General features: G+C 41.7%; 1 protein-coding gene across 7 annotated transcripts in view; it reads right to left on the bottom strand.

Annotated features, from left to right (window-relative positions):
- The window catches only part of CHD7 (chromodomain helicase DNA binding protein 7), a 132,071-nt gene that overhangs the window by 83,173 nt on the left and 25,257 nt on the right, over positions 1-23,641 (bottom strand). For all 7 annotated transcript variants that reach the window (XM_069779403.1, XM_069779404.1, XM_069779402.1 and 4 more), the window contains one exon: positions 5,239-7,096. In XM_069779403.1, the coding sequence (XP_069635504.1) occupies positions 5,239-6,921 (1,683 nt within the window). In that variant the 5' untranslated portion in view covers positions 6,922-7,096. The remainder of the gene's footprint in view (positions 1-5,238; positions 7,097-23,641) is intronic.

The raw sequence follows: 23,641 nt of genomic DNA, 5'->3' as shown, positions 1-23,641 counted from the left end.
AAAAAGGAGTTGTTCTACTTATTGACAGGAAAATAGTCAAAAAGCTAAACGCTTAAAGGATGAAAAAACTAACAGTTCTCTCTGGAGGTGTGGGACATTGCTTATGAGTATTAATTATGGGAAAAATCCTAACCATCTGAAATGATACCATTTCTTACTAAGTGAAATTATAGGACGCACATTGACAGATAATTGGTTATGCGAAGACAGTAAGGAGGTAAGTAAGGAGTCAGTCTCTTCTTACTACTCGTAGACATTAAAACAATTAAATACCCAGGAGAAAGTCAACTTCATTTTAGTGTGCCAGCAGTAACTAATTTAACCTGCACTCTCTGCCAGGTTAGAGTATTGTGTCAAACCACTCCAGCTGATGGTAGTTTTCATTAATATCCCAAGTATAAATTAAACTGAGGCAGCAACACAGGGTTTGAAAATGCAGGAAGGGCCTGTGACAGGGGTGACCCAGCTGGTGACTCAGCAGGACTTTCCCTGCCTCTTCCCCTGCAAGGGAGGGCAGGAAATTTCAAAAGAATGTGTTCATACCAAACACAGCTATGAGTTATGATTTAAGGCAAAGTCACATGCCCACAGATAGTAAGGCCAGCAGAGCAAACCTGGCAGTAACACACACAAAATGAATTCCTTCTCCACAAGAAGCTGGACGCTGCAACCCAGCATCCTTCAACACTGTTGCTGCCCACCATTGAGGTCTATCATTTATTCAAGCATGGAGGCTACACCATAACTATTTGTTATTTAAGTATTCCTGTGCTTAACTATAAATAATGTAGATCACATTTGTGGAACATGATTAATGAACAGGACTCGAAACTTTAGCCCACACAGTAGCTGTGGGTAAATAAGAATTTCTGTAAAACAACACACCCAGGATAGCCTATTCTTGGCAGAGAGAACTCCTACACTTGCTCTATCACTAGTAAAGTTCTCTGGAAATAACGATACATAAGAGCAACTGCATAGCATTAGACCCCCAGAGGCCTGTCTAACCTGATACCCTTCTCTGACAAGGTCTGTGGAAGAGTACAAGAACCAGACATGCACAGAGTAGATGCACCCCAACAACAAACTCTCAGCCACTTATTTACGGCACAGACCTGCTGAACCAAATGTGGTGCTTTAATCTTTATCAAATGATGATGCATTTTTCTGCGCAACATCTCAGAGATCAGCATCTTAATGTGTAGTTCTGAGCTCACCACCTGATAATTTGCTGAATACCTTAAAAGAATTCAAGGAGACAAAAAACAGGTGACAAACAACCCTTGTTTCACATTCACCTTCTTCATGCACCCGTATCACTCAATTTTAGAAGCTTTTACCATCTCTCTCCTTCCCTTCCCCTCTAAATCACCTCCCTCTGTGCTTTTTCAAGTGCTGCTGTATTTTCTAAGGCCGGAGGAAGGTGCCCAGAGCTGCACAGCACTTGCCACATAGGGGTACCATGCATACACGTAATAACATGGTAACTATCTTTGTTTTCCTCTCCGCTGCTTCATAACAGTTCCTACTGTTTTATTTCTTTGACTGTCATAGCACATTTTCAGACAGCCATCTAACACCAAGACCCTGTTCCTAAGGAGAGGGTTTTGCCTGTCATTTCACTGCCCAGGTACCACAGAATCATTTAGGTTGGAAAAGACCTTTAAGATCATCGAGTCCAACTGTTAACCTAACACTGCGAAGTCCACCACTAAACCATGTCCCTAAGCACCACATCTACATGTCTTTTAAATACCTCTAGGGATGGGGACTCCACCACTTCCCTGGGCAGCCTGTTCCAATGCTTGAGAACCCTTTTGGTGAAGGAATTTTTCCTAATATCCAATCTAAACATCCCTTGGCCATGCCTTGACTCACAGCTTACGGCCAAGTGATTGATATTCCTGTTGTATTTCTAATTATTTAGTTTCATTATTGTTAGGCTCTTCACCACGTCTGCACTTGGCACTCAGCTTTCAGTATGTTAACAGCAGCAGCAAACTTTGCCATCTGACTTTTCACTCTCCTCCAGATCATTTATGAGTATTTTGAAGAGCACAAGCTCACAAACCCAACACAGATGCCTCTACTGTGAAAACAAGCAAGCTACTCTTACCCTCTGCTTTGCATCTTGGCCGATTACCCTGCCACAGCAGAACCCACCTTCCCATTCCATGGCCACTGAGCTCTTCCAAAAGTCTTTGGTGAAGAACGTTTCAAAAGAGGGCTTGAAAAACCAAGCACACTGACTGAATGTCCCAACACTACCATGGTTCTTATGAATCTATCAAACTCCACTGAAGTCAGCAACTCACTGCTAACAAGGTCCTAATAACTATGTCTAGTTTTCAGCTATTAATCTAAACCAGCTGAATTGTCAACCACCAGCTCTATCTCCCAGCCAAAATAATTTGCAGTTTTGCACACAAAAAAGAAGTAACAAGCCCTAGAAACGACACGGCAATTTCTTTCAAGTTAAAAGCAGAAGAACTGCACTTTCCTTCCAACATATCTAAAAACAAAACAGTAATTTGGTTAACCACAAATATTACAGCCTTCCCATGATAAGGCTAGCTTCAAATCACTGAAAAATAATTACTAAGATGGCTTCCGTTGATTTAAAAGTACATAGTGATTTCCATTTTACTGACTGTATTAATTTTGTTGATTCATTTTATACAAATAAAAACAAACCAGTCATTTAAATAACTGTTCTTCAGTGAACAGTTTTCTGCCAACTGACATGAAGGGAAAACCACTACACAGACAGGCGAGCTACAAATTCTGTATTCAGTCTTAAGAGCAGGGGTTTCGCACATCTGTATTTTTCCCCGGGGGTCAGGAGGAGTTGAGTTTTCATTGACTTGAACAATATTTATTTCATCCAAACAGTTTTCAAGGGGGAAATGCCTGCCTGTCAAGAATTTCATTACTACACTCAGGTCTCAAACTAACTACTTAATGGGAAGGTATGTTAACAATAACTTTTACAAATAAAAACTTAACTTCTCTGTTCACCTACTTCTGTTATTTGACTAGCTACAACTATCTGAATTACTGATTTTAATCAAATAACTTATCATGTGGTTTTCCTCTATTATTTAGTTTCAGCACTTACCTTTGTTCAAGCTATTCATCTGCAGTTCAGAACTTTGTAACAGGATACATAGCTCATTTAAGGGTTCAACTGTCTGCATTTTACCTCTTCAATGATTAAAGGGAAATAAATGTCCCAAGAACATTTAGCAAGCCTGTCCATTCTACAAGTAAACCTTCTCCTCCCAAACCACCTCTTGCTGCCAAAAAAAGGTGTACTGGATGGTCAGACGAAAACAAGGAATTAATGCCAGTGAAGAACACCACAGCTTTAGGGCACAGTCGATCTCAAATCTTCCCTTCCCACACCCCCACCATTACTAGCTGTGAAGGATCCCAGGGACGCCGGTTTTTGTTCCTTTACTTAGCAGTCTTACGTTGCCATTTCTACAATTTTCCTTCCATTTTTTTCTGCCAGATGTGTCAGCTCTCATCTTCAGGGTAAAAAACACATCTTGTATGTCTTTTTTCTGATGCCCAGTCCTTCTGTACTGATTTCGCTGTGTTGTCATTACCCCCTTTCCAAATACCCGCTCATTCTCTTGCGTTTTTTCGTATAGTCTTGAGTTCTCTCCTTTCTCATTCTGCTTACCCACACAGTCGATAACACAAGAGGCATTGTCAAGAGCTGCTCTATCAAGGAGGAACACAGAACTCCACATGCATGCGAGAACTGTAATTCAGGTCCTCCAAACAAAGCCTGTGCATGAAGGTGGGGGGAGAGGGAGGGCCAACACAGGTATAAAATTTCACACCAATTTTGAGGGGGGCAGGGGAGAAAAAGACGATCTTGAAGATATTCTTTGCCCCTTGCTCCTCCTCCCTCCCAGAAAGACGGTGTCCTTCCCCTTGCCCAGATTAGGCCCTTGATCTCCCTCCCGGGGCTTCCCCACCCTATGGCACCTCCAGCGCTCCCCCCTCCTCTCTTCCAGGGGGAATGTGGAAGCCTCTCCCAGCTGCTGAGCTGCTCCATCTACCACTCCTTGTCAGCTGCCTCTCTGCAGCGCATACATCTGATTCCCAGACCCACCTCACGCTGTGCGGAGCGGCTAACAGAAGCAGCCGGCAGGCAGCAGTGGAGGGGACTGCTGAGCAGCTGCTTTCCGCACAGGCCTGGGACACTGGCTAGGACAGCTGTTTTTATGATTTATTAAGCTTATTGTAGCATCATATCATTATGACTGCATTCCAACAATTGTCTCCAAATATTTATGGGCAGAGCTACTTGGCATTAATTACTGACTGGTTTAAAAAAATAAAATTAAGCCTCTGATGTCTTGACCACCTATTCATTCAGTACCAAAACCTCTTGAACGATGACTGATAGAGCCAGAGGCAAGCAATGGCAAATGCGAAGATCCCAAAAGGCACTTTTTCAGCTGAAGCTTAACATACTAGCATGTAGTCAAACCTGCTAAGCTACAGAGGATCAAGATGTTTTACCGTTTTTGGCTTTTAATTGAAAAGTGACGTGGAAGCAATACATTTTCATTGAAACCCGGCAGATCAGAGACTCAGTAAAATAAAACTTCTATCCTATTTGAGATTTTATTTAAGCCTCAGAAGATTTGATTTCTGACTATGATTCACACCTGCTGTCTTCTCCTTGCATAAACTGTTGCCCTATCACTTCCCAGTTGCATTACTTAGTGCTGAAGCAGTTCATCCTGAAAATCTTTTCACACGTAAAAATTTCAGCTTTAACTTAAAACCACAAAACATTCCCTTAGGATTTAAGGAAAACTCTGAGTTTGGCCAAAACAAACACATTATAACACACACTTCTTTCTCCAAGTTGCAAATACAAAAATTAATAGTTTAAATGACAATTCTCACACATGCTTTCCATTTTCCCCCTCAAAGGAACCAACAAGGAAAAAGAAGCAAGTATTCAGCTTGTCCTGTTGCTGTATCACATTTCAGTCTATCTATAATGTTATCCTGTAAAAATTACTGTAAGGACATTAGCAAGCCACCCGAACCTCATTTTACCTTCAGCTTCTGTGCACCAAGAAAGCCACATAACCAGAAACAACCAGGGAATTCAAACAGGAGCAACTATTTTGAAACCATAGATCTTGTGTACCCTGAAACGCATTTACAGTAATTTAAAACATTTTCTGCTCATTGGAAGTAGCTTACCTGAAGGACAGGCACTTTTTGTGGTGTGTTTTGTGGTGACTGGTGAAGCTGTGCCCAAGGCTGATGATGAGGATGTGGGGGTGGTGAAGACTGATGATGTATCCCTGGATGAGGCTGCATGGGAGGACAGGTTGGCATTTGCTGTTGAAAAGACTGCTGTTGACTAGGAAGCTGCTGGCCAGATATTAGTCGCTCTTGTATTGCTTGCGGATCTGCAAGGCCAACACCTGGACAACCATTTGGTCTCATGTGCCCACCCATCTCCCGTGGTGTTGAAGACATACCCATAAACGGACGATTCTGTTGCATGTTTCGGGGGCCCATATTCCTTTGTCCAATTCCCATGGCACCAGGGGGCTGGTGTGACGGCTGAGGATGGGGTATATTTGGATAACTGCCAACTTCCATTGGTATTCCAGCACTACCAGGTCTAACCTGCGGAGGAGGTGTACCTGCTGGATTACTCATTGCTTTCATAGGTGACATGGGAGGTGGAGAGGCATAAGTTCCCTGAGGCTGTGAAGGGTGCATAGTTTGCGTGTTCATTTGGTTAAGTGAGCCACTAGGGTGGATGGGTTGCTGGTGCATTAGTCCTTGACCACTGTTTGATGGAAATCCGACAGCATTTGGGTATCTTGGTACAGATTGATTCATTGGAGTGTTATTTGTAAGGCCTAAATTCTGATTCATCCCTGTATTATTAACTAATCCCTGATTAAGGTTACTGTAAGGATATCGAGAATACTGCCCTGAGTTGTTTATAGTAGGTGAGGGTACCGTCTGGCTCCGAGAACTAAAATTAAGTGTTTGCGGCCTAACAGCACCCTGCTGGGGAGGATTAGGGGAGAATCTGGGACTGTGGGCTACTGATTCTCCATGGAGAGCAGTGGGGGGATGGTGGTGAAATTGCTGGACTGAGTGTCGCAAAGAAGGTGCCATACTGGGATTCTGCTGGGGCACATGAGACAAGTGGCCAGGTCCTGAGGTGGCAATGAAAGGGTTTCCCTGATTGAGGCCTTCTTGGCCTTGAGAAAACTGGTTCATCCTCTGCTGTTGTGGCTGACCGTGCTGCTGCATTGAAAAATCACCACGAGCCATGTAGTTTCCCATCTGCTGCATGTGCTGAGGATGGCCCTGCCCGGGGGGTCCAGAGGGTGCCTGTGGCGGCTGTGTCGGTTGCGGTTGCTGCTGCTGTTGCTGCTGGTACGGTGCTCTGATCTGGTCTGGCACTTGAACTGCCCGTGGTCCCCACATGGAGCCACTGTCTACGAAGGGTTGCCCGTGCCTTTCGTTCTGCATGCTGGGATAGACTCCCATCTGACCACCAGCACCACTGCCGTGAGGAACCTGAGGAACTGGAGGGTTGTGATACTGTGAATGAGGAGACGCTATACCATTCCCAGGGGCATTGCTTATCATCCTGTTCGGCTGATCCATCAGGTGCATTTTCTGCTGTTCGTATTGATTATAGTGATCAAAATGGGTCAGCTTGGCTTGATTTTGATTTGCAGGGGGATGATGAAGAGATGACTGTAAAGAGGGAAATCCTTGATCCATGGGCATTTGCTGCCCCATAGGATTTACTGTATTTTCAGGATATCCACATTCTCCAAGACCTTCCAACCCTTCACTGAAAATATTCCCATCTTCTCCAAACAGACTCATCATTCCTGGATCTGCCATCTTTTTTCAGCACACAGCTCCTCAGAGCTACAACTAGAATGCTAGTCTGTGCTTCACCTCGGCGAGGTGTTTTGTCCTCAAAGCCTTTAATCCTCAACTAATCTCCTTCATGTCATTCCATATTTCCTTAATTCTTTTGGACCACGCAGTGTCAGGCAAAGTCTGGTTACTGCTCCTAGAAAAAGTGGGGGAAGGGGGAGAAAGAGAGGAAGATATTGAAATAAGTAACGTCAGGCAATATAAAGAAAACATACTTGACTGTTTTTTAGACAATGCTAGCTAGTTTCAGCCCCTGAAATACATCTTAAAAACCTATTTCACTTTATGAAGGATTCATTAGCTTTATCAGAAGCTTTATTATGATAGAGAGTTAGAAAGCAAGCAAAACACTAGCCTTAACCTTAAATTAATCCATTCACTACACTTCCTAGTGCTCCTTTCTTGGGTGGAACAGAACAAAAGAACACAACATGCAGCAGCAGCAGCTGCCACAGCAGGTAGGCAGATGTATGAATACAGCCAAGCAGCCCATCTGCCGAACTAAAGCCCTGAAAACGCTCTAGTTACCAACAGCATGTCCTTAACCTTATTCCCTTGAGCTGTGTAATCAGATGAGCAAGCAGAAGCGCCAAGTCCTACGATGGACTAAAGTTAGTTATACAGACAACAGATTTTTCAAACACACGCAGAGATGACCCTCTAAAACATACCAAACTCCAAGACTTAGCATTTAGGAAGAAAAAAAATAATAATTTTTTTTTAAACACACCATTTATCTTAATTTAATGAAGTTGTAAACTGAAAGACATGACGCTCCTTCGCATTTAAGCAAAACTATATGCTCAGTTTGTGTAAGAAAATTAAATTCAAAAGCTTCATTCTATGATAGGGTAGATTTCTCAATCCATACCCTAATTTCTCTCATGATGATAACAGGGAACACTGTCATTGGAGTCCATTATTCATCTTCAGGCAATCATGCTACTAACTGCAACTACAGCACTTTAGAAGACCACACTGAAGTTTTGTTCTCTCCAGAATTATAAACTTGAAAACTCACTCGGGCAAATAAGTAAAGGCAAAAGAATTTAAATAATAAAATGCTAACCTAACAAGGTACACACTTGGACTTGGGGGAAAAAGAAAAAAGCAACACACAATAACAGAGTAGATTCAGAAAAGTTCCCATTTAGGTTTTTCACAGGGAAGACTGGCATGTTCTGAAATGTGTCCCCCGTCCTCTCCCTGCAACAACTCGAAAGATTTTGTTTGGATCTGCTTATTATGAACAAAACTAGTCAAATGTCATCTTTCCTTCTTAAGATCAGAACTTGAAATGCTATGTCTTATATCCCAAAATAAAGTTTAAGACAAGGAAGCCTATCCACGTAGCAAATAAAACCAACTATTTTTGCATCTTTGTCATAATTTAGTAGCGACTGTACTTGCAGATACCAACTTGCCCTTAATCGGTGATCACAGAAAAGATTGACAAGTTTGCACTATCACATCTTGCATTTTGTTGCGGATGAGGGATGCTTTCAGTCACTTTGGATGCAAAATGCCAGGCCAGACTATTTTAACTAAAGGCAATTTGTCCCAGACAAGTTTTAGGGATAAAGTATCAGCACATTTATTACACTTTTTGTAGCCATTGTCAAGAGGACCTTCTACAGCATGAAGCAGAGGGCAAGAGGAAAAGCGTAAGCATTTATCACTCCTCTTAAAATAGCATTTGAATGTCACCTTTAAAACCACACTCTTAAATCTCTTTAGTGCTCAGCTGGGATATTAACACATATTTCTAAATCACTTGGGGGTAAAGTCCTATGAACCGTCTTATATCTCTAATATCTATTTCTTTTGATTTAATTTTCTTTATTAAGCAGAAGCCATCTGTAATATTTACCACCTCAATCGGCTCATTAAAGCACAATTAAAGAACTTTCAACAACAAGGTGAGAAGGAGCCTCCTTCACCAAAACAAGCTTTTGGTATTAGACTGCTCCAGAGCAGACCACTCCGTCGCGGTGAAGATCCCTCCAGTGATTCAAGATTGCTCGAGGACTTCTGACACTGCTACTTCGGCTGATACACACTGCCATCAGGAGCTGGCAAAGCTGGACATCAGTGTGTACTGAGAGCCTCCATCTAACGGAACAGTCTCTCTGCTTAGAAATGCTAAAAAGCCTAGCGCACAGATACTGTTACTTCCCAACCGCTGATGTAATCTGGGCAATATCAAACTTGAGCCAAGTAGAGGATCTCACCCATCAGCTAACCTATTTACAGCCACAGAATTATGAACAAGTAAGAATTTTCACTCATTTTATTATATAAATCATGCCTACTAAAAGAACCGTTTTTGACAAGCGTGCTCTACTCTCCTGAAGCACTAATAAAACTTTGCAATAAAAGTAACTGAAATCTACATAGAAGAAGAATTCTCTTTGCTATCTGTTATAGACAAGCTAACAGGGCATCTCTAGAAACAAAGTTTCCAACATCAAGCATGCATTTGAATCATACTGCTTCATTTACTGTTTTTCAGCTGACAGGCTTCCAATAAAATTCAGGCCAGAGTCAGACACTGATAACAGTCAACATTGGCTCTTGCCAAACCTTCTTCTACTTCCCCAAATAAAAGTCAGACCTTTGATGTGATATATGGCTAACAGCACATGTTGAAGAATGAAAGACAGTAGCAGCTACAGCCTGATCAAAATAAATCAACCAATGTTTTGATAAGGAAACAGTCAATATTGGAATTACCTAATAAGCTCTCAGCCTTCTATGCTAACAGGATAGATGTCTTCTAGATAGTTAAGCAAGTCAGAGTCACAGCCTTATTTTAAGTTGCAATCATTCCTTTGCTGCTTTCACTACAAACAATGTATATTCTCTGCTTAAATCCAAGGCTGGTTAAAAAAAAAAAAAAACCTACACACAAAGGCAGGACCTGCATCAAACAGTAATTCTAGCTAAAATATTCAGTAAGCGCCACTGTTCACTTGCCCATGAAAGCAGACATACTAACAGCAAGACTGACCTTGATAAACTCGGCTTCAAGTCTTTTTTTTTATTAAATAGTTTAAAAATATGAGTTTCTGCATCTTCTTCTCTACTATCCCATAAGCTAAAACCAACAGACATTCATGAAGCAGTGACTATTTTCCAGGTACAAAGGAGAGAATATATGAACCCTTAGCAAGGCTGATTGCTGAATAAAGTCTGAACGTATGAAAAGATAGTGAATTTTTTTTTAAATCATCTTAAACAAACTACACAGATTCTGCTATAAAATTCTATAGCTTTTCTTTTCCTGAACATGAAAGATTGCACCAACAAGACTGAACTAAAGAGTGAATGAATATATTTCCTTAAGACTGCCTAGACAACTTACTTCTGTTCAAAACAATGGTACGATCCCAACTACCAAGACACAGTCAATTGCTTAACAACCCTGTTGTCTCAACAGACAAAGCTTACATTTAGTCCAGTCTGCAACATTCCAGTCCTAAACAGCTAGATCTCAAATTTAAGTAGTAGTTAACTATTGCTCAATTTAATATTTCAGAGTTACATGGACTCAGTAGCCTTGGGCAGCTTCCCACTTTTATGAGTGGAACTAAACTGGCTGCTGCATACATATAACCTGATCTAGGGCTGCAAACACTAAAACCTGAACTTCGTTAGTCCTGCCCCCAAAGCAGCAGATCCAGGCAGTCAAGACCAGGAAGCAGCATGGGCAGCACACAGATGCATGTGCTCTCCAGAACGCCACCCTCACATTCCGCTGTTCAGAACAACTTCTTGTAAATCAACAGGTTCCTCGATTCAGCTCTCAATCCTTCTATAGAAAAAATTTAGCAGCAGTTCTTGATGGCCACGCAGCAAGTAAACTGAATAAACAGAACGTGAGAAGGCAACTAATACTGCCTGCTTCAAGCTTTGAAGTGAGATGTATCACGCAGAGTTGATATTTTTACAGCTATCAGTTGATATCTCAGAGAAAACTCTTAAGTACTTGACATACACAAATGAAACAGTTACTCATATAATGGAACTGTGCACCTACAACACAATACAATAAACACTGCAAATACCACGCTATTTTGAAGAACTAGGCTAGAAAGACCTCTTATGCTAAAAAAAAGCCCTGCAAAAGGTCATTTTGAGACTGGAGCCTCAAAATGTAGGATTAAACATCAGACTACTAAATCTGCATTTAAACACTGCATATTTAAACTGCTTTTCAAAAGTGCTAAGCTCCTACTGGCTGTTAGGGGTAGTAATTTAAGCATTTGCCGCATGGAAGTAGATGACAAATGACAGCAATTAAAGTCACATTCTTATTTTATGAACGGAGGAAAACTTCATCAAAAACTTTCATAAACACATATAACACCCTGACAACATAGGAAAAGTGAGATGGCTGATGAGACTTCTACCTTTCAGCTCATTTACCCACTGAGCGAACAGCACTGCTGATGCCAGGGCAGTTATGCAAGTGCCTGACCACGTCTGTGGGAAGCACGCCTAGTCTCCTGCGTGTTTAATGCTTAGTTGTCATTGCTGTCACAGACAACTCTTCAAACATGGTACATTCCTCCTGCATGTAGATTAGCCAAAATAGAAGAGCAGATCTGCACAGTGATTGCAACATGATTTCTGACTGTAACTTCCAAAGAAACTTGGGTTATCTGAATGCCTAAAGACACTTTTTTTTTTCCCTTCATATAGAATGCTTTTCTAGTATACACTTCACACGGTACAGCTGTGTTAAAAATTAAGTCCATATAGCTCGTATCAGATCAAAGGACGTCAGGAATCGCGTTCCCCCCCCCGCCCCGGGAAAAGGGAGACAGCACTTGCAAGGATGAAAAGAATGACCTCACACCCTTCAGCAATATTCTGCCTTCAGTGGGAAGAGTCAGCAAATACGGTATAAGTATTTCTGAAAAGTTTAATTTCACAACTACCTTAGTAAAATTCAGTTACTTCTTTACAGAAACACATCCTTACAGAAATTTGCAGTGGCAAATTTAAGGCAGTCAGTATCTCTTGTTAAACTAAGAATTGGGGGAGGGGGGTGTGTGAAAACCTCACATGCCTTTCCTCAAAAGTCACAGGTTTTGCCTATGTGCAGCTAAACACCATGAATGCTATTCAGTAACATCTTTTGGGCACGAAATCCATGAAACTAACTTTCCCATGTACAATAGTTAAGCAGAAGCCAGACTGCGTTTTACTTCCTTAATGCATGATGTACTTTGGCAAAGAACAGGCTTTTACAGAGGCAACTAAGGGCACAACAGCCTTCGAATATTTGGCAGCTTGTTGCTGTCAAGCAGCTGATGCAGGAATGACCAGCTAGAGTTCAGCCTGTGCCACACATTTGGAAACAATATCCTACGTCATTCAAGTTCACGGGAGCTCTCATAGGAGACCGCAACAGCATCAGGTAGGAGTACTCCGATGCAAACCCACCGAGCCTCGTTCTTACATCACACGCGCCCGTTGCGAACGACTTCTGCGTTTGCTGCACCAGTTGGGCTGCACGCTCTTTTCCTAACACGGGGGCACTGCTAATTTTAAGTCAGCACCTATAACATTAAGTAAGAAGCCTCAGCATGTCTTTTCTTTCCAGTCCAGAAGAAAGAGGGGAAAGTTCATAGCTATTTATTAGAAGTACGTACTTGCAGATTTTTAATGAGGTAACCAGAGGAATAAAAAAAAATGTTTTTCACATTTAAGTACGTTACAAACACGAGGTGGGAGGAGAGGGGGACAAGCCCAAGGCAGAAGCACTTCAGTTTCAGTGTTACGTAGCCTGGAATTTTAAGAGGCCTTTTTTGGTCACACGACCACCCTCTCTCCCAACAGAAGTTTAAAATACAGATGTGAGGAGGAGGAGGAGGGGGTTTATCCAAAAATAGTCCTCGATGAGCAGGAGAAACAACTGCAGTCACAAAAATATTTCAGGAACACTCTTCAAAGCATTCGGCAGCAGTGTTACCTTGCAAGTACCTCCACGAAGGGGAAGAGCAACCCTGGAGGAGGTTTGAACCTCGCCAGCGCAGCCCACGCAGCCGGCAGGATTTTCGGTTTCGGCGGGGGCCGGGAGCGGTTCGCGGCCGCCGCTCGCTCGCCCGCCGCCCGCCCGGTGCCAGCTGCCGGGCTGATCGGCGGCGGTGCGACGGCCAGGCGAACAAAAAGCCTCGGCAGGGCCGGGGGGGGGGGGGTGGTGTCAGGGAGAAGACTTATATTGTTGCCATCAGTCACCAAGAAATCTCCCAGCAATTACATTCTCTTATAAAGCTGACACTAAACCGGCCGGGGGATTCAAGAGGTGGGGCCAGCGGCGACCCGCTGAGGCGCTGAAAAAACACCCCGCGCAACTGATTACTCTTGTTAAGGGCCATGCTTTTTGTGCACCTACTGCAGTTGTCACTGATTAACCAACTGATCTGGCAATTTCCTACATTCTTTTGCATTTAAAAAGGATCTGAGAGGCCGAGAGTCATCCCCTTTCATATTCCGGGGGGGAGTGGGAGGCTGCGCCCCGGCCGGCCGGCCGCCTGGCTGGGGTGCGGGGGGCCCCCGCTCCAGCAGGCCCCTCTCCTCCCCCAGCCCAGGCCTGCCAGGCCTGCAGCTGAAAATAATTTATCTGTTCGCTCTGCCGGGCTCCCGGCATATGCGACCGGGAGGGAAGCGTATCCATCATGAATAAACTTGAGCACAAAGACAGGCTGAGTGTCACAGGATACAAAAGGGCAGAGGTCGCCGCGGCGAGCGGGAGGGTTTGCGCAGGGCCGGGCCGGGCCGGGCGGGCATGGCCGCCTCATGCAGCCTCCACACGGCAGCGGCCGGCCGGAGCCTTTCCAGTTTTTTTTGTCACATCCCCTGGAGTAAACAAAGCCCCGCGCGGCCCAAGTCACAAAAAAAACCGTTGTAAACAACAAAATCATCGGAGACGTGGCGAAGCGCTAAGAAAAACGGGGCCTTTTCCGTTTGCTGGAAGTAGCTCGCAGTGTTTACACCCGGAAAGCTGGGAATTGTAAAAATTCATGAGGTGGATACTCAAATGTTTCCCAGGGTTTCTGAACATGTGATTTTCACTGAAATGTATTTTTTTAATCACGGGCAGGTTTTAAGACTTAATCGTATCCCAAAAGGCTATTTCCAGCTATAGAATTATGAGTGCTTTAAAGTAGCCAGACCCTATATTTTACTTTACCTGTTATAAGGCCAATACAATCATGTTTCATTCATAGTTTATGAAGTCTGAAAAACCACTTGATGAAATTACAGTCTACCGATACCACACATGGTATATTTGTCCACATATATTCTATAATCATTTCAATTTATGACTTGTACTTAAGAGTCATTTTCCTGTACATGTGTTCTTCATAAATACTGGTAGATCACAGTCTGCGCTTGTACAGGAACCACATATCCACACTCATTTCTGTGAAGATAAATACACCTTCTACATCCAAAGTGAAAAGCCAGAGTTTTCACAGAACTAAAGAGAACATATTTCAGGATTGTGGAACAAAATGGTAGTTCTCCCTTACGCTCTTTACATGTGGCAAGATGAATCATCCTACATCTGAACTGAAGCCCTCACTCAACTTCCAGTATTTACGATAATTTTTGCCCAGTACACTTAAGCACACTGTCTTGAACCCTTCAGCAAAGAAAAAAAAAATTATTACGTATTACATTGGGAAGGGATTACAAATTATCTTTTAAAGAAAAAAATAACATCAATGTTTTATAAAGTATTTTAAATGAAATCACACATGATCTACTGGATTTTACAAATCTTAACTTTCTGTTAGAAGAAAGACCTGTAGTACCAGACTAATTACGTATTTTATCATATACAATAGACTAATTAAAAGAAGTGTTAAATTATTTCACTAACTTAAAGTCCACCATAAAGGAAAAAAGAGTGGGGAGAGAGCGGTGTGGAGCAAGACAGTACACTGCAGGACACAATGCAGTAGATGGGAGTGCATAGATTTCAGGAACCTTCATTTACTGCCTGGACCATTAAGTAGGTCCAATAATGTCCCACAGAATATGGGGACAGCTGAGAAACAGGACAGATACCAAAAAGACATTCCACAACTACCGTTTATTGAACTACTTGAGTTTTTTATTTGTTTGTTTCAACAAAATTAAGATAGGCATCTGGAACATCCTATTGTTTTTTTGAAGAAGGATATGCCAAAAAAAGGTGGTTTATTTTTGGCCTGTGGAATGGAAGCAGGGTCCTGCATGTACAAATGAAGTTTGATTCTTTTGGTTTAAGAGTAAACAAACTGCTGCATTCAAGTTCACTTAGACGTGGAAAAAGGGTGCCTACACAGTATAAGCAATGGTGCCAGAAGTTATAAATTGGCATGGGGACTGTCAGATGAGTGCAACCCTCATCATGCATTGTATGCAGTGTGGCTTATCTTTCCAGGCAGGACCAAGCTAGAATACTTTTCCTCTATAAAAAGCAGGGGAGATTCAAAAGGAAAAGAACCCAATTTTCTTGTGCAAAACTTTAATGGGTCTCCACTTTATTCTTCACAAAGAAGAAAACTAACTGGCGTATTTTTAAGTCTGTTGCTTAATTGACATGCACATCTAAAATTACTCCAATGTAGTTATGTTCAAACAAACAAAAAAAGCCTTCCAGGGAAAAATCTGTCATCTAAAGTTTTAGAACTATGCAATCTCCCCCCCCTTCTCATCAAGATTTTGAAGAACTTGGAAGTAGCTTGCAAGTCAAAGATAATTACTGACCCAGTACCCAGAGCCATAGCCATTCAAGCTATTGCAAGCAGTAGGAACAGCTGACATTCATCTACCACAAAATCTTTACACCCAACAGGAAAGTTCTTGAGCTACCTTCAATTCTCCACAAGCTTTTCAGAGATTGATGATGAACATACAAGAGCAGTACTGCATTCATGGATAAGATAAGAAAGGAAATTTTTACTTATCTGAAACAAACTTTGAAACTGGTTCCATTTCACAGTAGGTAGCTCTCCCTTCTCTCAAAAAGCAGGGCTAAAATTAACTTTATAATAGAAAGCCTAATGATTCACATTCCATTTAAATTTACCTTTCAAGCGTATCAATCTTGCTGCAGCATCTACAGAGGACTAGAAATTTCCAAGTCCTTTTAAATAAACAAACAGAAGAACAAAACAGAGATACATTCTCATACTGCTCTCCCCTCAACAAAACCAAAAATTTATTTCTACTCACTGGAAACCTGAGAGGTTAAAATTTAGCGTAGAGGGGTTTTTTTGTTTTGTTTTTTTTCTGAAGTAGGAAATGCAAACAAATTAAATGAGGGAGCAGGCTGACTAAAAGATTGGAGTACTATTTTACAAGTGGAAGAAATAGGAAGGTTTATTTTGTAGAATCATAGAATGGTTTGGGTTGGAAGGGACCTTTAAAGATCATCTAGACTTTGGAAGAGTTTCTACTGCAAGCTTAGTTGGACTAGCAATTTCTTTATTTTGTGTTTGTAAATACCTGAAAAAGTGAAAGTCTGACCCATAAGATGGCTCATAAAAAACCAGTAACAAGCAAAAACAATTAAGTAGCAAAGATCTCAGAACAACAGAATTCAGTACTCTTAAATCAGGTACTACATGAAGACTGCTACCATACAGATTTGTGTAACCAGCCAAGTTTAGAGCTATTTCACTTACTATTCAGAGTCTGGTCGTCAGAACAAGACCTGCAACAGCTAGTGTATTACCTAAGCTCCAGTGCCACGCAGAAACACTACTAGGAAAATCTTCATTCTGTCAAGGGTCAAAAACCTGCTAGTCAAAGGTGAATAAACTCAAACAGCTAAAACGTATTCCTTTGCTTACAAACTATGCAGAGAGAGAAACTGGAACAGGTACAAAGAACGTGGAAGTTCCAGTGCTAAACAACACTTCCAAATTTATTTTATCTCTACAAAAAGACTCATTCAGAATACAACAGCCATCAGAAGACTAAAAGCATGAACCCCTACACTGTGTTTTACTTAAGAAGCAAACAGTAAATAGCATTATTATAGCATCCTTAGTACACTAAGAACTATCTTGATGGCCTGTCTTTCTAAATTAGCATGCAAAGACCAAATAATACAGTGCACAGCTGAGGAAAAAGTATGGATGAGGCTCTGCTAGAGATCAATTGATTTAGGAGGCATAGGAATCAGTGGCAGATGAAAGGCTTAAGTTGTATAAGCAAATATCATTTGCACCTACAGCTGAGACTAGGGTAACTTCTTTATTAATGAAGCAATAAAATCTAGCTCCTTGTCCATCCGTTCCAATCCCCCCCCAAGTTATATATACACTATATAAAACTAGTTAGGAAAGTAAAAGTACTTAGAAGTACTTGAAAGGTATGATGAACCACCTGCTGCCACTAATTAAACCTCCACAATGAGCCTTCCTGACCAACTTTTTACAGCACCTTTTAAATTACTGTAACCAATCACAAGGCGTCATCCAAAAATCTAAAATAGGTAAGATCGTGATTCTTCTTTTCCCTACCCTGCTCAGCACCTGAAATCCATGTACCTCTCTGTTTTCAGACAATGGTAATCTCTGAACCCAGTTCTGAAATAAAAGCAAGAGAAAAGACCACCTCAAAAAAGTATATGTTATGTCCTCAACGGAGACTGCACCTTCAAAGCAAAGCAAGCAATGAAACATCTCACCTCATTTAGCAGCCAGTCATCAGAATCAGGTCCCCTTGGACACTGTAGACCAGTGTGCCAAGCTTGGACAAGAAGGAGTTGCTGAGGAAAAAAAAATTATTTGAGGAACTTGAGTGTCTTACCACTCTAAAATACATGAAGACTTAACTCAATAGACTGATTTTTCTACCACTTGGCCTTTGTAAAACTGTTAAGGGGGCTCTTTTGTTTTTATTTCCCTAAAACCCAGGTCTTTACTTCTCAGTTTCATGGATGCTAACAGAAGGACTTAACACCAAGTGCACCTTTCGTATCTCCATAGCACCCAACACATTCTGCACAGCTCTGCAAATTACTCAAAAACAAAAAAGAGAATAAAGAAGCAAGAGAGATACTGGGACCAGCTTAATCAAGAGATGTCTGCAAGGCAGTAGCAACAGCAACAGCTGTCAACCAGATTTGTTCATCAGGATTGTCAGGAGTCCCAGCCTGCTTCTGAGCATCCAGGTAAGCCAGCTGCCACCTTCCCTTTCAAACGCACCCCTCACTAGTCAGCCATGCCTCTCATGGCAAGCTTGGGTTACAGCACAGGCTGCACTCTCAACGTATTCAAAAAACATTACTACCAAAACCCGGAAGTCTTTATTTAAAATTAAGATTTTTTTGTGTGTGTCTTTTTTTCCTCTGGGGAAGACTGCATTTGTGTTTGATTTGTGGCTACTTATAAAGTAACTTTCTAGGGGCAGGCTAAGTGAAGGTTTTATTGAACAAATTCTAAGCCTCAGACTTGACAATATTGACAGTCTCTTATCCAAAAAGAGAATATCTGTAATTATCCAAAGCCATAAATGGCATCAGACTTATTTTTCTGATTATTCAATACTACGCTTTTAGGCATCTGCATTTATAGAAGCAGCAGTTAGGTGTTAGCAACATTAAATGCTAAATGGTGTACATACTCTAATAACTCTTCCTGACACCTCCATAGAAAATGAATTTTCTTCAGAAGGGATGGAACATGCTATGAAACAAGAATTTCTCTCTCTCTATAATTGTTTTATTAAATAGTAATTGAAGCATTATGTAAAAAAAAACCCAAAAGAACACCACCATCCCCCCCAAACCAATCAAGAAAACCCAACAAAACTACTTCAACATCTGTCTGCTTAAAAGGAAAAACTCACCTATTCTTTAGGGATCTCAAGATTGTAAGCAGCATCACATACAGGAGGGACTATTAAATTTTTTCACAACATCAAGATGTTCTTCTAAGAAACAGGCTAAATCACTTTTTCTGTTTACAATAAACATGTAATTCAATTTAGTTCATTTAAACCAGGAGTGAGCTCCATGCTGTCAGCCTGATCTGCAAATAGCCCTTGTTGATAGTCTGGGAATATGAGATCATTGATATGACCATGACATACTACTTTACCTGAGGATAAACAGTTAATTTTTCATGTCTTACACCTGTTCCCTGTGTCTTCTTCACAAGGACAAAACTGGGCTTCCTCTCACACCTTCTAAAAACTGAAATGAAGTAACAGCATTAAAGCTGGAGTGAATTTACAGGTAAGGTCCAGAGCAGTACTGTAATAGCCTTTTTTTCCTGAGCTGAAGCCAACTAAAACAAGTTTAAAGACAGTCTCATTTGAGAAGCAAGGAGGAAGTATACATCAACAAAGCAGTGATGCACGAACATCTACAAGATAGAAATCTATGTAGCGCCTCTATTTCAAACCTATGATGGCAACATAGTCCAATCATTTCTACTTTGTTAGAAAAGCAGTGTCCATCTGTTATTTCACAAAAGACATACCACCTTTTATGATAACTGATACAAATGAAATGGAGCTACAGAACACACTCTGAAATATTTTTAGTTTTGAGAACTAGACTGAAGATTTCAGTGTTTACCACAAACTTCACATTTCACTGGAGCCAAGAGACTGTCCAGCCAGTTTCCCCTACTTCTTTTTGACCTAGGCATCTGGAGCTTTGACTGAATTCAAACCCAGATAACTACTAATTCATCCATTTAAATTAATCTCCCATTCCTGCTGCACCATACAGTAGCTACTTAATCTAAGAGCCTTGTAGCTAGACAGACTAGCATACCAAATACCTCCTTAAACCATCAGTAGACACTCACTCCACTGTTTGTTGTTCCCAAACTTTAGAAATCACAAGCTGGACTCCCCTTGATCCTGATTTTGTATCTTCCCTAGGAATGCTCCAAGTGCAGAAGATGAGGTGGGGAAGCTTCTTTCCAAAACACTGCAGAGCCTCTTACCTGACATCTCCACAGCCATTCTTGTTGCTCAGCTAAACTACTAAACTATTAACAACATGATAGTTGCTCACAACTGAGCACACGACTGAAATGCTGAGTCGCACAACTGTTATCCATCAATAAAAACATTCCTGTTTCACCCATCAATAAAAACATTCCTGTTTCACCGAGTCCTCTCCTTCTTGGTCACCGTTTCGCTCACTCCATGTTTTTCAAAAAGGCAACACATCTCATGGGCATGGAGCTTCTCTTCTCACTCTGCGCAGAACAATGTGTGGCAGCTGCAGACAGTCATGCACTTGGATAGAAAACCACCCAGAAGTGTATTACATACCTGATAATGCAATACATCTATCCTCCCAAAAGGCAAACAATTGCTCCTATCAGCAACTCTATAATATTTTATTTCTCTGCTATCAATTTCTGCCAACATCAAGCTAATAAATGCGTGATCAGTGGTTAGGAATCAGTGGTTAAGTTACACATACCGTATTAGGTGGCATCTGGGGGCAGAGGGGGACTAATTTGAGAAATACATAGAAACCTTGCTTTCAGGAGAATGAGTATTAGCACTTTTAATGTGCTCTGGGATTTCAAGTTGAATGTATGAACGACTTAAAAAAAAAATCACTTTACAGTAATTTTCAACTGGTTGCCTAACACCCATCTCCTAAGTGACTATCATCAAAATACAACCATAACACTAGTGATGAATTAATATTAAAACCCTTCAGTGAGATCACAGAAGTCCTCAAAAAACAGCCCAAGTTGTCAGAGCGCACTTCTCCCACACACTGAGTGGTAGTCAGGTTCTGGAAATAAAAGCTTTGTTCAATTACAAAAGTGGGTGCTAGATACGTTTCTCATTTACACATATAATTTTGAAATCCAAAACCAATTTGACAGTGTCTAAACAGATTTTAAAAGCTAAGAACGAATACTTCCAAAAGGAAGAGACACAATAGTCAGAAAAAGGGAAGCCACTCACTCCCTAGGACAACTTGACTAGAAAGGGACTGCACTCTGACAATTTTATGTACTTCAGCAGGGACAATCAATGAAGTTTTGCAGGGCCTCTGTACTGGCAAGTCAGAAGCGGTTACAATTCTTCACGTATAAAATGGGCGTTTTGTTATTCACCTATTTTGCTTTACAGGAATACTCCTCAGTTGCACGCCTGCATTGCCACCATCTCTGCTGCTGTCGGTAACTTACCAGTATCACTCAAGAAAGAGCAACAGCCCAGCAATCTGTGAAAGGGATAATCTAAGTGACTGCAGGATGAAAGAAGTGCTAAAGACAAGAGCAGCCTAAAATAGCAGTCTGAAGATGGGCAGCAGGCATCTGCCTGCCAAAAGAGAAGACACCTTGCGGGGTAAAGTTCCCCAGCTCCTGGGCCAAGAGAGTGATGGCCACTCCAAGGTTTCTTAACGCCTCCCTTGGCTCCCTGCTACTTCTTACTAGTCACGTATTTTTGTCTTCACAAGTAAGGCTTCAGCTATTTCTCCCACTGTCTGCTGCAGCTGAACATTTAGCATGGCTGTGCGTTTCTGAGCCCACCACAGATGGAAGCACAGCGCTCCTCCCAGGGCGGGGGGCAGCTGCCATGTAGGATAGGCCTACAACATCGCATGCACAACTAAGATGAGTAAACACGTTTGCTACAAAGAAATGAAAATGCACCTAAGAAAGTTTATCAAGATATTAGATGTGCATGTGTTGCATGCCAAGTTTCTGAGAGGAAAGGAAAATAAGCATGCAAGCCATTTTCTCCAAAACCACAACCCCCTAATTCCCCGGGTCAGCACAGTGTCTGGTCCTTCAACATTTTACTCGGATCAGCAGATGAGGAAACAGTCACACCAGAAGGCCCTGTAACAGATGGAAACCAGAGCAGCTGGAGAGCAGGGAAATGTCTGTGCGGGCGCAGGGCGAGGGGGTGGGGTGGGGGCAGAAAGCCCATCCCCGCTCCCGAGCTTTAAAGCTGTGTGCAGCCATCATGCGGTACAGCAAACTCAGCCCACGGATCTGCTGGGGAGAAAGTTGAAGGAAGCGGTACGTGGCCAGATGATTTAGTGCTTCCCAGACTTCCCATCAGGAGAGCAACACTGAGCCTGCAAGCACTGGGTGCGAGCTCCTCAGAGGAGCGGGAGGTAGCGGAAAAGAGCAAGCCGGGCATTTGCCTTACTCATGAAAAGCACAGCAGATGAAGAACTGCCAGCTCGAGAAAGCCTAGAACTGGAACAGTGAGGAAGGAGACAAAACTATACGTGCATACTGGAGAAATGAGCAAGGAAACGGTGGATGAAGGAAGATCAAAACCGATCAAGGTCTGAGGGATGCTTTTTTCCTTCTTTTTTTAAATAAGAGGTATTACAGAACCAAAGCGGCACAGAAACACATTTTTTAAAGAGGAAAAACCAAACATGGTAAATGAGGAAAAATAAAATTGAAGAAAAACACCCTGCCATATGGTACAATTATTCCACTACGGTTCAGATTCACAGCTTTACAACACCTGCGCAGTTAATAACCACATTAAGTCATACATGATGTCACCAGTATTTCTTTTCTCAACTTAGTTAACTATTAGGGAAATACATCTAACAGGGGTTTCCACACTTTTGGAAAGACAAATGAGTGCCCATGATTAAGATGCCCATCCCCTGGCACAGCTTGGATGGCAGCCTAACCCCAGTTCCCAGATGAGGGAAATGGACCAAGCCCTAGGAGGGAAACAGAGCGATTAAGCAGAGATAGTTTATAAACAAGAAGAGCGGGGTGGGGTTTTTTTCTTGTTTGTTTGTTTCTTTTAATCCTGGTTGGAACTACCTTCTGCAATCCTTTTGGCTCCTCAAGTCAGGAGACAAGAAACTAAACTGATCAACGTGTAAGACGGAAGTCCTCATGTGAGAGCAGCAGATTACAGTGTTAACCCAGATAATGCAAACAAGGTCATTCAATGCTTGTAAAAGGCATACATAAATACTTCATTTTATATATTTTTATATATATCTCTATATTACTGTTCTTTACCTGGCCTGCCACATTGAACATTGATTTTCAGCAGCTGTGAGAAAGTGCAAAATTGACAGGACAGCGGAAAGTTTTCATGACAATTTTTCCTCCTTAGTTATTCCTGTTCCTAGCCACAAACAAGATGCTTTTATTCTCCTGCTTACCCCAAATATCTCAAGAAGATATTCAGGTGCAGTCTGACAGTAAAGGTAAGCTGATCTAACCATTAGTTGCCATCAGAAGATAATCAACACAGGGGCAGTTGAACAGCAATGACAGCACAAGGGAAGAAGCAAGAGTGGTACGGCTGATTTCAGGCAGCACAAACCATTGGATCAGCTTATTACTATACCACTCATTCAAACTCCCTTCAGGCCACAGCCAGGTGGTTCAACAACTTAACCTGAAAAGCACAGCACTAAACCAAGCCAGGCATTTGCTGTATAGCAAGAACATGAGAAACCAGTGTCTGCTGGTATGACCTCCAGAGGAAAAATTTAAAAAAAAAAAAAAAGAAGAAAAAAAAAGAAAAAAAGGAGTTTAATTTGATCAAATACGTGAAAAAATACTTTGCATCTAACTGATCAAACACGCAATCAAATCAACACCAAACACTACACAAAGAAAATCTTACAGTTACTGCTAGCTACTCCTGCCGGCTGGAAGGGAAGATTGCTGACCTGGAGTTATTT

Source organism: Haliaeetus albicilla, chromosome 3 (genome assembly GCF_947461875.1).
Source record: "Haliaeetus albicilla chromosome 3, bHalAlb1.1, whole genome shotgun sequence".
Lineage (NCBI taxonomy): Eukaryota > Metazoa > Chordata > Aves > Accipitriformes > Accipitridae > Haliaeetus > Haliaeetus albicilla.
This window is presented reverse-complemented; position numbering and strand designations above follow the sequence as displayed.